Source organism: Topomyia yanbarensis, chromosome 2 (genome assembly GCF_030247195.1).
Source record: "Topomyia yanbarensis strain Yona2022 chromosome 2, ASM3024719v1, whole genome shotgun sequence".
Classification (NCBI taxonomy): domain Eukaryota; kingdom Metazoa; phylum Arthropoda; class Insecta; order Diptera; family Culicidae; genus Topomyia; species Topomyia yanbarensis.
The window spans coordinates 84,072,528-84,086,387 of record NC_080671.1 but is presented as its reverse complement, the minus strand read 5'-3'; the positions used below and the strand labels follow the sequence as shown (position 1 = coordinate 84,086,387).

Below are 13,860 nucleotides of genomic sequence, written 5' to 3'. Positions count from 1 at the left end.
TGGATTCGTCTTCTCGGTACAGGCCTCCTTACAGCTTCCAGGATGATTTTTCGAGGTGCGTCGGGTCCGACTGCAGGATACTGTCCGGGAGTGGTGTGCTGTAAAGGAGGAACATCTGTACGCGAACTGTTGGTTTGACAAATTAGGATGGGGTACTTAACTTGAGTCAAGTCCCAGCCGGGGGTTCTAGGAACCCGCACGGCGAGGCTTGGTTCTTTACAGGTGAACCACGAACCGCTCGATACCCCCGAGCTTGGGCCAGGATCTCGTCTGGCGACTCATTTCCCCGAGTAGGGGCCGGGAGCTCGTCCGGCGGCTCTGTACCCTGAGCAAGGGCCGGGATCTCGTCCGGCGGCTCTGTTCCCTGAGCAAGGGCCGGGATCTCGTCCGGCGGCTCGGTTCCCTGAGCAAGGGCCTTCATTTGGCGTTGCTGACGTAGGGCTGCTAGTTGGTGCGGGACTCTGTGCTACGATGGGTGGCGCTACTTCAACTGGAAGTAAGCAGAGCTTCGGGATGGCGCGTTGAACGATGCCGAAGGTCGACTTCACGGTGGCGACACGAACAAGCCCGTCAGGGCCGGGATGAACGCTGAGCACGCGTCCCAGGGGCCATTTCAACGGCGGTGCTCTCTCATCTTTGAGAGCGACGATGGAACCAACGGCTAGATTGTCCATGGCTTCTGTCCAGCGGTAGCGACTTTGCAGGGTGGCGAGATACTCCTTGTGCCAACGACTCCAGAAGTGCTGAGTTAGCTGTTGTACTCGTTCCCATCGAGACAACCTGGATTCAGGAACTTCACGGCAATCTGGATCAGGTACCGCATTCAACGGACGACCAATCAGGAAATGTCCTGGAGTCAGAGCAAGCTCATCGGATGGATTGTCCGGCAACGGCGTGATTGGGCGAGAGTTTAGCATTGACTCGACCTGAATCAATGCGGTTTGCAGCTCGGATTCGGTTAGGTGGGCATTTCCGAGGATTTTGCGAAGCAGGGTCTTCACGGATTTCACGCAGGCTTCCCAGATTCCACCGAATGTGGGAGAGCGAGGTGGGATGAAGTGGAACTGTATTCCGTTGTCTGCGCATTCGTTTGCTACGGCATCTTGGTGAACTTGAGTTCGGAAAAGCTTCCGCAGTTCTTCCAGTTCTCGCTGTGCTCCAACAAAGTTAGTGGCGTTATCGCAGTAGATATGCGCAGGCTTTCCTCTACGGCCAACAAATCTTCGCAGGCTCGCAATGAATGTGCTAGTGGTCAGATCCGACACAAGGTCCAAGTGCACGGCTTTGGTAGCCATACATACGTATACGGTGATGTAGGCTTTGAAGAATGGCGATCTCTTATTTCGGAGTGACGTTCTCACGTACATTGGCCCAGCCAAGTCAACGCCAACATTCTGAAACGGGTACGCCTGGTTGACCCGAACAGATGGCAGATCCCCCATCAGCTGCTGCAACGGCTTGGGTTTGGCACGTGCGCATACCATGCAGCCGTGAACAATGTTGCGAACCAAGTTCCGTCCGCCGAGGGGCCAAAATCTTTGGCGCAACGAGGATAGTAGTAAGCTGGGACCGGCATGGAGCGTCTTATGGTGTTCTCTCGTGGCGATCATGTCGGTGAGACGATGTTTGGGGAGGACGATCGGGTGTCTTCCGTCGACAGGTATCGCTGCATTGTGAAGCCGGCCGCCGACACGAATAATGCCGTCTACGAGTGTCGGGTGCAGATACCGTAGCTTGGATTTACGGTTTACTTTTCCGACGGTTTCAAGTTGGCGTATCTCGTTGGCAAAGTACTGCTGTTGTATGCGACGGACCAGATTGAGCAGAGTGCGATCAATGTCAAGAGCCGTCAACGGGCCGACAAGAATAGGCTGGTGATTCTTACGGTGGAGACAATTAGCGGCGAAACGTCGAAGAAGTGTGCCGATCCGAAGTAGCTGACGAAGACTGGAATAGCGATCGACGATATCTGACGGTTCTACGCTCACGACCGGAAGGGCAATAGTCTGTCGGACCTCCGGTTGGTCTGAGTTTGAGGTCGCTACGACGTACTTCGCTGGCCAAGGACCGAATATTAGTTTCAGCCACTGCGGTCCGTTCCACCACAGTGCACTGGCAAGGAGTTCATCGAGGTCCATTCCTCGAGAAACGAGATCAGCGGGATTGTCTTCGGATGGGACGTGATTCCAAACGGCGTGAGACGTCAGCTCTTGGATTTCAGCCACTCGGTTGGCTACGAACGTTTTCCATGTCGATGGAGTTGCGGATATCCAGTTCAAGACGATGGAAGAATCGGTCCACAGATATGTGGTTGCGGTGATGTCGATGCTGTCCTGAACTTGTTTCAGAAGTCTGGACAGGAGTTGAGCTGCGCATAGCTCGAGGCGTGGAATGGTTTGAGTCCCCATCGGAGCGACCTTGGACTTAGAAATCACCAAGCGAACTGTACAAGGGCCCTCGGCAGGTATTGACCGGAGATAGATGCATGCACCATATGCAGACTCTGAAGCGTCGCTGAACCCGTGAATCTCCAAGCGGTCGTAACCCGGACGTAACACATGGCGAGAAACTCGAAGGTGGGCAAGTGCTGAAAACTTATGGTGAAATTCCTGCCATTCGTGAGCGAATCCGTTAGCCACGGGTGTGTCCCAGTCGAGATGGAGCTTCCAAAGACTCTGCAGCATGATTTTCGCCTTTGCAATGGTCGGTCCAATCAAACCTAAGGGGTCGAAAAGACTGCTGATCTGAGAGAGGATCGTTCGTTTGTTCAGAACCGTGCATTCCTTCCAATTCGGTGTCTTGAACGAAAGAAAATCGGTCGACGGTTCCCAGCGGAGGCCAAGCGCAGTCACGGAGGACTCGTGGTCCAAATCGAGTAGTGTTTTCGTCTCTCGGAGCTCCAACGGAATGGTATCAAGAATAGCTTGACAATTCGAAAACCATTGTCGGAGAGGAAGTCCTGCGCAAGCGAGCATTGCAATGAGCTGGTTGCAGGTAACGGCGAGAGATTCAGCCTCGTCAGAACCGGACAGCAAATTGTCGACGTAGAAGTCGTGGCGGACAGCGGGTTCCGCCAGCGGAAAATGTTGCCCTTCATCATCGGCGAGCTTCTGCAGCACCCTAGTTGCCAAAAATGGAGCACTGCTTGTGCCGTATGTGACGGTGCGGAGCTGGTAGCTCTTCAGTGGAGCCTCGGGTTCGTCGCGCCAGAGAATTCGCTGCAGCGGTTGGTCGGTGGGATGGACCAAAATCTGCCGGTACATTTTTTCAATGTCCGCAGATATCACGAACTGGTGGATTCGAAAACGGAGGACAATCGTCACGAGAGTGTCCTGGATTGTGGGACCAGGAAGCAGGACGTCGTTCAGCGAGATACCGGACTTCGAGCGGCATGATGCGTCGAATACGGTACGAAGCTTTGTAGTGGTGCTGTCGAGTTTCATCACAGCGTGGTGTGGAAGGTAGTATTGCGGTTGCGCGTCGATTTCATCGGGGCCAATCTCCCGCATATGTCCCAATCTCACGTACTCGTGGATGAACTGCTGATACATCGCCTTCTTATCGGGACTCGCACCGAGTGAGCGTTCTAGAGAGAAGAAGCGGCGGGTGGCGTTGTATTTGTTGTCCTTTAACTGCCAAAGCAGCTCGTCACGCTTGGGAAGCTTGACGACGTAGCGGCCTTCGGAGTTGCGGGTGGTGTTCTTCAAGAAATGTTCCTCACAGTATCGTTCCGACGGAGACCATCCCTTTGCATCGTGGACTTCTTCGAGCTGCCAGAATCGGTTGACCAATTCATCGATTGTGCAGGGATTACTGAACTGGCACTTGCGTGGATCGCTGTGATCGTGGTTTTCCAATAAACACTCTCCGGAGACGACCCAACCGAACTCTGTGTTCTGCAGAAGCGGTAACTCTTCCCCGAGCGATATCCTGCCGTATCGAAGAATTTGGAAGAAATGGGCGGCACCCAGAATCATGTCGATGTCGCCAGTAACAGCGAATGTTGGATCTGCAAGCTCCACGTGCTTTGGAATCGGCCAGTGGCGGGCTTCTACCGTCGACTGGGGCAGCTTGACGGTAATGGAAGGCAGAACGAGCATGGAGCATTGTACGGAGAAGGGAGTGACTCGAGAGAAGATGGTTATCGTGGCCTGGTATTCAACCAGCGTTGTAGTGTTTCCGATTCCGCTTATCGGGATAGCATGCGGCAATCGGATGCGAGGAAGCTGCAGTCGTTCGCAAAGAGCCCCAGCAACAAAGTTGCGTTGGGAAGCACAGTCCAGCAAGCAACGAGCAGTGACGATGCGACCTCTACCGTTACGGATGTTCACTAGCGCAGTCGGAAGGAAAACGGTTCCAGGAATCACTTCACCAGTGTGTGATACGAGGGTAGCCTGAGAACTCATGGAAGGCGCATGAATGTGGGATAAGTTTACGATTGAGGTAGAGGTAGACGGTTGCTGGATGGGAGCTTGCGAAACAGACTGGGGTGACAGTGAGTTTGGAGCATGCAGCGCAGATGCTGCGGTGAGAGTCGGCTGGAGGGCAACACAGCAAGTTGATCCGGTGGCTTGACCAGAAGCGGGATTGTCGTCAGAGGGCTCAGTATGAAGAAGCGTGTGGTGCTTCTTGGTACATGTACGGCATCTTGACCCAGAACAGTTCCGAGCATAATGGGAACTCGATCTCAAACAGTTAATGCAAAGGTTTTTCTGTCTTACCAGGTCGATCCGTTGGCGAAGGTTGAGTTTCCGAAATTCCGGACAGCTGTACAGGTAATGACTCTCACCGCACTTGTCGCACGGCTTCGGCTTGCTAGCGCTGGAAGAGGGTGCACTGGATACTGCAGTTTGCTGTGTAGCTGCGACTGGAAAAGCTGCTAGCTTGGATGTCGGATTTGGCTTGCTGCGAGGAGGAGCGGTGTTCGAAGTGGCTGAAGAAACTGCTTGCAAAACTCGAGCGTAGTTCTGGAGGAAGTTTACCATCGTCACGTATGATGGCATTGAAGTTGACGCACCAGTGCTTGTGTCCTCTGATGTGCCGGCGGTTCCTCCCAGAACCGAAGCGATGTTGTCAGCATCGAGTTTGCTACAGTGGTTCTCCCATTCCCGGAGCGTACAAGGATCGAGGCGTATAGATAGCTGGTAAACCAGGATAGAGCTCCATCGGTCTGCTGGTTCACCCAAGCTCTTCAGAACGGAGATCTGCTGCTCGAAGCGATCGATCAGCGCAAGCAGATCTTCAGCTGATTCCTTGCGCATCGCTGGAGTGTCGAAAAGCGTCCGAATGTGACACTTGATTAACTGCCGGTTGTTCTCAAAACGCAGCCGCAACGTTCGCCAAGCGTCCTTGTAGCCCTGCTCGCTTATTTTGATAGGGTCGAGAATGCGCGCTGCCTCTCCTTGAACGAGGCCCTTCAGATAGTGCATCTTCTCGACCGCACTGATGTCACTCCGGGAACCTACTGCGGATTCAAATGAATCGCGAAAAACACACCAGTCTTCCAACTTACCGCTAAACTTGGGTAGGTTAAGCTCCGGAAGCCTGATGTTCATTGGTCTCGATGGTGCGGGGTTGGCAGAAGGGGGAGAACGTGTTTTCTTCGCCAGTTTGGCCAAGTAGAAGGACCGAAGAGCATAATAGCGACCGTCGAACAACTGCCGTTCCTTTTTCAGGTCGATTGGCTCCTTATCGGTGGAAAACATCTCCAATTTCACCACCGTCCGGTGAAACTCGTCGTAAAATTTCTCCAACTTTTCCGCCCACGCTTCTACTTGGCCCGCAAACTTACTGTCCTTGTCGAACTCCTTCGCATAATACTCCAACAAAGCCATTGAATCGACAATATTCTGCTTCGTCAGCTCCAACTCACTGAATTTCCTCTCGTCGGCCATTTTCTTCTTCGGTAGCGCCGTATTCCCGTTCACTCACGCACTTTTCAACCTCCAAGAATCCAAAATGCACCCGAGCAGTCAATTTGCCAAATAAAAATTTCACCGCGAAACTTTAACACTTTTTCGAAAATCTCTCTTCAGAAATGTTTACGTTCCAGCACGGCGCGCACCGTTCAGGCAGTAGGTAAACAATGCACACTACCTACGCTATCGTCAGCTGGCTGTGTCTCGCACGCACTACTCGTTGTGACGATGTAAATATTCTGCGATGGTGGATTCTTGGAGGGAACACTATGCGGTTTTGTTTGCACTACCGCGTAAAATGGCTAGTTTGCCGCTTGGGGACGCTACCGAAAATCACTTTTCGCGCACTTTTTCTGGCTATACCCGTCTACAGCGGGGCCGTTCTTCGCGATTTTTTCGCCTATTCTGGGCAATTTACAATCACTTTTTGCCTCTTCTGGGCACCTTTCGTTCACCTTTTGCCTATTCTGGGCAGTTTTCTGTTCACCCGCGGGCACTTTTTCTTCAAGATCCGGCTCGAAGGACCAAATTTATGTTCACGCACTTCACAACTCTTCTTACTTACTGGATCTTTAGAAAGTTTTGCCGTTGTTTTCACCTGCTTGACCAGGACTTTCTTCTGCTTCCACTGCACCTTCCGCTGGAGATCGCGCGCGAGTTAAACGGGTTGGTAAGGAACTTTGGATATCGCGAAATGAATAGAACTCGAAAACTATTTTTCTGCGACCGACACCACTGATTGCTTTTAACTATCTGTTTTTATTCTATGTTGTTTGTTTACATTCGTCGTCTGTTTTATGGTACAGCTGATTGACAGCGGTTTTCGCGATGCAGAATCCATTTCTGCTTTATGCTCGCACAATGGGTTTGAAGTGTGAATCTTATGGTAAGTATCTTAACATTGCATTTGTTTCTAGGGTTAGTTTAGTTCACTTATTCTTAAATCTAGGTAAGTATTTACAAGTATATACAAAACATAAAATTTCATTTTCATTTCAGGTTCGTATTGGAGAATTAGAGGTGAGTATTGAACAGGCTTTTCGTGTTTCTTGACCCCAGCGCTTTCAAGAAAAAATAGTTTTGAAACTCTACATGCACTAGAAAAAAGTTGAAAAAACCTGTTTTTGAACGTCGGTTTCACGCTAGTTGTCTCCAAGCTATTTTTTGGACTTTGTCTCACCAGCAGTAACCATGAGGCAATGGAACGAATCCTCGCTCTAACATATAATGAAGTAATACGTCAGGAATCTGGTGCCTTTAGGTCCAGTCCAGTTTCATCAATTATGGCTGAAGCAGTCTGCCTGCCGTTCAGACTATTACTGATTCAGCGACTATCGCAGCTAGTAACTCGCCTAAAAAACGGTGCTGTAGCGGATTATCCTGTGGCCAAAAGATCAGCAGAACTTGTTTACCGCATCACCGGATACCCCGTGCCGATACCATGCAATCTTCAAAGACTACCTGATAGAGAGTGTTATAGCCCAATACCAAAGATCGGCGACAAACTACAATCAGAAACATCCGAGCTGGCACATAATGTCAGATTGCTATGCTCATATTTCAGGACTTCATAAATAATCAGTGCTCCACGCACGAACAGACCTACAGTGATGGCTCAAAAGAGGACGAGAAGGTAGGTGCAGGTTTGGCGACAAATAGGATAAAAGATCACTACACCCTACCAGGACCATGCAGCGTATTCTCAGCCGAAGCATATGCGCTAGCTGCCGCTGCGACGATGGCCAATGAGCATGACGAGGTAATCATTCTCACCGACTCCGCTAGTTGCCTTGACGCACTCCGAGGAGGTCACTCGATACACCCGTGGATTTAACAACTAGAGCGTGCACTTTAAGGACGGAAAATCACGCTTAGTTGGATCCCAGGACACGCAGGTATTTCTGGTAATGTTGAAACTGACAGACTTGCAAACGAAGGAAGAGCTGGAGACATTCCAATCCCTTCCCCAGATATCGTACGGTTCGTTAAAAAGAAAATATGGAACGTTGGCAAGGTGACTGGAACCAAACGCGATCACTACTGCGGCAGATCAAATCGAATGTAGGAGAACCCGTGGATAGAAAATGTACATCGGAGCAGCGCACATTAACCAGACTACGCATCGGACGCACCCGTTTCAGCCACTCTTACTTACACGAATGCCACTACAGTGGTAAAGTGCCAAAAATAAACAACAACAAAAAACTACAAGGGGCAGCCCTATGGGGTTGCACGAACTGTAGATGTAGGACTATACTACTTAATGTAAAATATTTATTTTCTTAGTACATTTAGAGTAATAATAAATCAAATATATTTCTTACGTAAGTTTAAGCACAATTAATCAACATCGAATGTTACATATTGACCCAAACCATCTTGGTTATCTGGTCATTTCATTTGTAGTAGGTGATCGAATCCGATTAAACTTATTTGAGAAGATCTGAATAAAGAAGACAGAAAACCGTGACCGAACTAATATCTGGAACTAAATCTTTACAGCACAAGATCAGCTTTCAAAAATTGTAAAAACTTTTCGATTGTGTATGGTAAAAAAAACCCGGACCGCCGCGGCGCAGAAAAATCAAATTTAAGACAATCGACTCACAATTTATGTATTAGGCCAAGCTTCCTAATTATATTTTGCCATTATTGCTAATTTCATAAAGTACGCATACAAATGTGGCAAATACTTAATCATATATCTAAACTATAAATATACAAGAATCCAAAACAATTTTATATATGAACTTAGATGGTTTTTCGAGTGGCAGTGTATTCATTCATAAATAGGCATTGTAGTATGTACCTATTAGCAGAATCAAAATAGGATAGGCTGAGTGGAAATGAATCACGTGAAGTGGAAATGAATCAATGAATTGATCGAATGTAAATAATAAACTTTCGTTGGGCTTTCCATCGATCCGCGTAAATTTGTTGCTGAGAAAGTTTTCGTCTTTGCGCAACACAGATTGCTATCATGCAGGTTACGCATGCGACTGCTAATAAATAAGGATGCCACATTGAAATCTGTGTTTCGGTCAAAAATATGGTTTAACCATCTGTGATAATCTGTGAATCAGGAAAAAAAATCTGTGATAACTAAATCAGGAAAAAAAATCTGTGATAAATATCCGAAAAATCTGAGAAAAATCACAATGTTTCCAAAAATCTGAAATTTTCTTCAAAATGCCAAAATTTTGCCATCTGTAAAAAAATCTGTAATAAAAAATGTGACATTACAGAAAAATCTGTGAATATGGGAACTCTGCTAACAAATTAGATATACCTACCTACACATTCACTTCAAACATTGAACCAAAGTGCACAAAGCAAAATGAGTCAACGCTGATGATGATGAGTAGAGCGATAGAGACAACTAGTACCACGACACTATGTTAACTGTGTTTGCAAAGGGAGCTCGAATGTACAAGCGACTTTTTGTACGAATAATTGTGTTCGAGATTGTACATAAAAGTGTGCTGAAAACGAGCACAACACAAAAGAAAGCATAGTGTTTAAACGGACAAGCTCAGTCGCGTGTTGGACGGTACTGGGTAGCGTACCTCCACAGCCAGTGTAACGGACTTCTAACTCAGCTACACTGGCTGTGAAAACACACAGTGCAGTGATCTGTTCCGCCTGCCGTTCAACAGGCAACTGAGCTTTTCCGGCCAAAACCGTTCTTTAAATGGTCGATAATGACGTCAAGCATAGAAGCGTAGCGCGTTAGGTACAAATATCTGTCGTGCCGGACTAGGGGAGAGCTTGCTTCTGTTTGTAAATGCGTGATATTTTGGCTAGGTTGTACATTATTTAAATTTGCGATGATATCAAAAGTCTTTGGGTTTATCTATTGGAATCTATTCTTGGAAGTATTACGAGGCGAGATGCGCAAAAAAAATGAAAAATTATCGTGAGATGGCTGAATTATATGCGTTTGAAATTGGACCACTTTTCGTTACATACCATTTTTGTAGAATTTGCAAAGTGCACCCCCATATCGAAAACAAAGACGTATAATATATTTCCTGATTATACATCATATTAAGGGGTTATATGCAAAGTTGTGGCGAAAAAGTGAGCTAAGTTCGTGATTTTTTAAAAGTGCTTTATGCAAATTTTATTTGAAAAAGCGAAAGACAGTTCGTTAGTAGTACTATCGAAGTTCGAAAAAACAGATTCAATAAAAATAATATTCAAGGTCGGTGAAGTTATGGTCTATCCCCCGAAACGTGTTTTTTGGCTGAGGTTTTCGGCGAACGCTCTCCAAGCCGAACTGCTCAACAGAAAACAAAAAAGTGAAAAGATTATTGAAGAAAAATGGATTCCCAGGTAACAATTGAAATTTTATAGCACGCTACAAGTGCAATCTAAGTTTTATGAGAGGCTATAAAACTACCATAAAACCCCACTTGTTAGTAGGGTTGTGGTGTACTTGAACGGATCGGTTTCCCAATAAAAAATTTGTTTCCGATAAAAAACATGTTGAATAAAAAATTGAGTTTTTTGGGTTTAAAATTTTACACAAAAGTTCATTGCGAACAATCGAAAATTATTGTATAAAAAAGGAAACGTTCAAGTACACGAGAATATTAATACAAACAATTTCAAAAAATATTATGAAGATCGGATGAATAGTTTTTGAGATATCACGTTCACTGCAATGGTATTTTTCCCGAGATAATTGCGTTTAAAGTTTTGTGTTAACTTCACTCGTGGAAGAACCTGCGTGATGCGAACGGCTGTAGTTTGAAATCTGGTGCTCCGATCTGGAAGAAATTTTGCACAGATATTTTCAAAAGTATGTACTTTCAGAATATTCAATAATTTTTTTTTTCGTTTTTTGAGTTCCAACTTTGTATCTAACCCCTTAATATGATTTAAACTGTTCCACAATATTCCGCCACGTCACTTAGTCAGTTGCTGCTTGTCTCCAACCTCTCAGGTACCCGATACTCGCCAGATTCTGCTCCACTTGGTCCAGCAACCGGGAACGCTTCGCTCCTCTCCGTCTTGTACCTGCCGGGTTGGAGGTGAAAACCAACATGGTGGGGTTGTTTTCCGGCATCCTCACAACATGCCGTACCCTTCCAGCTTGAGCTACTTTCCGGATACTTGGCTCACCACAGAGTCGCGCAAGTTCGTGATTCATCCTTCTCCTCCACACGCCAACCTCCTGCACACCACCGAAGATCGTTCTCAGCACCCTTCTTTCGAAGACTTTAAGTGCTTGCAGATCCTCCCTGAGCATTGTCCACGTTTCGTGCCGGCAGAGAACCACCGGTCTAATCAGTGTGGTGTACATGGCGCATTTCGTGCGGTGGTGAAGCTTCCTGGATCTCAAAGTTTTGTGGAGCCCATAGTAAGCACGACTTCCAGAGATAATCCGCATTCTGGTCTTCCGGCTGGTGTTTTTGTCCGCAGTCACCAATGAGCCTAGATAGATGAACTCGTCAACCACCTCGAACTCGTCGCCGTCGATCGTAATACTACTGCCCAAGCGTTCCCTATCGCGATTGGTTCCGCCAGCCAGCATGTGCTTCGTCTTAGACACATTTATCTTCAGTACTACTCGAGCTGCTTCGCGCTTCAGTCGGGTATACAGATCTGCTACCGTCTCCTTGTTTCTAACGATTATGTCAACGTCGTCAGCGAAGCACACGAACTGTCCGGACCTCGTGAACATCGTGCCCCGTATGTTGAACCACGCTCTTCGCATTACACCTTCCAGCGCTGTATTGAACAGCAGGCAGGACAACCCATCGCCTTGTCTTAGTCCCCTGCGTGTTTCAAACGGACCCGAGAGGTCGCCCGAAATTTTGACACAACACCTTACGCCATCCATCGTAGCCTTAATCAGTCTTGTCAGCTTCCTAGGGAAGCCGTTCTCGTCTATAATTTTCCATAGCTCTACACGGTCCATCGTGTCATATGTGGCTTTGAAGTCGATGAACAGTTGATGTGTCGGGACCTGGTATCCACTGCATTTTTGGAGGATTTACCGTATAGTAAACGACCAAATGTTTGTTGATCTGCCGTTGATGAAACCGGCATGATAACTCCCGACAGATCCATTTACCAGCGGTGATAGGTGTCGGAACAGAATTTGGGATAGCACTTTGTAAGCGGCATTTATCACTGTGATCGCTCTGTAGTTTTCACATTCCAATTTGTCGCCTTTCTTGTATATCGGGGTGATGACTCCTTCCTTCCACTACTTCGGTAGCTGTTCTCTGTCCCAGATTCTTTCGATTATTCGGTGCATGCTTTCCGTCAGTTTCTTTGGACCCACCTTGAAGAGTTCCGCTCCTAGACCATCCTTACCAGCTGCCTTGTTGTTCTTGAGCTGTTGAATAGCCTCGTTAACCTCATTCGCGCCGTTACATCCCCGTCGGCTCGTTGTTGCGAGAGTCATTCAGCTTCTTGATGAACGCCCGTGTTTCTTGAGAGCGTTACAGCAACTCCATCTCCTCTCTCTCAAACTCTTCCAGGCGGCGCTTTTTGTCCTGAAAAAGACGAGTCTGCTGTTTTCGCTTCCGTCGATATGACTCCACGTTCTGACGAGTGGCTTGAAGCAACATCGCTGCGCGTGCTGCATTATTCTCGTCCAATATCTCTTGGCACTCGCCATCGGACCAATCGTTCCGTCGACTACTCTGTACGTATTCCAGGACGCTCTCCGCAGTGCTGCTTATGGCTGCTTTAGTCCTGGTCCAGCAGTCCTCAAGGGGACCATCGATGAGCTCCTCCTCCGGTGGCAGCGCTGCTTCAAGATGCAGCGCGTACGTTGTCGCGACATTGGTTTCCCTCAGTCGGTCCAGGTTATACCGCGGCGGGCGCCGGTATCTTACACTGTTCACTACGGATAGTTTTAGGCGCAGTTTAACCATCAACAGGTAGTGGTCCGAGTCGATGTTGGCGTCCCGATAGGTCCTTACGTCGATAATGTCCGAGAAGTGCCGTCCATCAATCAGAACATGATCAATTTGCGTCTCTGTGTGTTGCGGTGATCTCCAGGTGTATCGGTGCAGGAGGCGGTGCTGGAAGAAGGTGCTCATTATGGACATGTTCGTGGAGGTGGCGAAATCGGTTAGTCTTAGGCCGTTCTCGTTCGTCTGCTGGTGGGCGCTGAACCTTCCAATTACCGGTCTGTATTCCACCTGGCCAACCTGAGCTTCGCCGATGATGATCTTGACATCATGTCTTGGGCAGCGATCGTATTCACGCTCCAGCTGCGCGTAGAATTCGTCCTTGTCGTCATCGCTACTTCCGAGGTGGGGACTTCGCACGTTAATTATGCTGATGTTGAACAACCGGCCCTTGATCCCCAATCTGCACATTCTGTCGCTGACCGCCACCATCCGATCACACGCTTTTGCATCTCCCCCATCACCATAAAAGCTGTTCCCAGATCGTGTGTATTGCCGCAGCTCTGGTCGAATGTGTGGTTCCCCCGAAAGACCCGCACCGTAGACCCCTTCCAACACACCTCCTGCAGCGCCACAATGTCGAACTTGCGGTCTTTCACTATATCCGCAAGTATGCGAGAGCTCCCGATAAAGTTAAGCGACCTGCAGTTTCATGTCCCAAGTTTCCAGTCTCTTGTCCGTTTCCGTTGCGAACGTCTGTGCCAATTTTGTCCATCGGAAATTTCTTGTTGAACTTCCTGAGCATGCTATTTTTATGGGCGGCGAGCTAGGCCTGCGCCAACCTTGCAGTAACGCTAACGGAGAGAGATTTTGGCTAAACGCTTATTTAAAGGCGGCGCCGGCTCGTCTTGTCAGGGCTGTTTTAGGGCATGTGGTATTTAGGCCTAGAACGTGTAAGGCCCACTACCTCGTCCTACCACACCTGCAGTCAGCCCCCGCTACTGGTTCGGGTCGCGAATCACAACTAGTTGCTATCGCGACTAAGAATTATTCACCATCTATGACCCGCC

The 13,860-nt window shown here is 48.1% G+C and overlaps 1 protein-coding gene across 1 annotated transcript; it reads right to left on the bottom strand.

Moving 5' to 3' along the window:
- Nucleotides 1–278: 278 nt before the first annotated feature.
- On the bottom strand, nt 279–5,894 carry LOC131679566 (uncharacterized). Its single transcript, XM_058960305.1, has one exon. It carries the CDS (start codon nt 5,892–5,894, stop codon nt 279–281), a length of 5,616 nt encoding a protein of 1,871 aa, XP_058816288.1.
- Between the last annotated feature and the right edge of the window lie 7,966 nt (nt 5,895–13,860).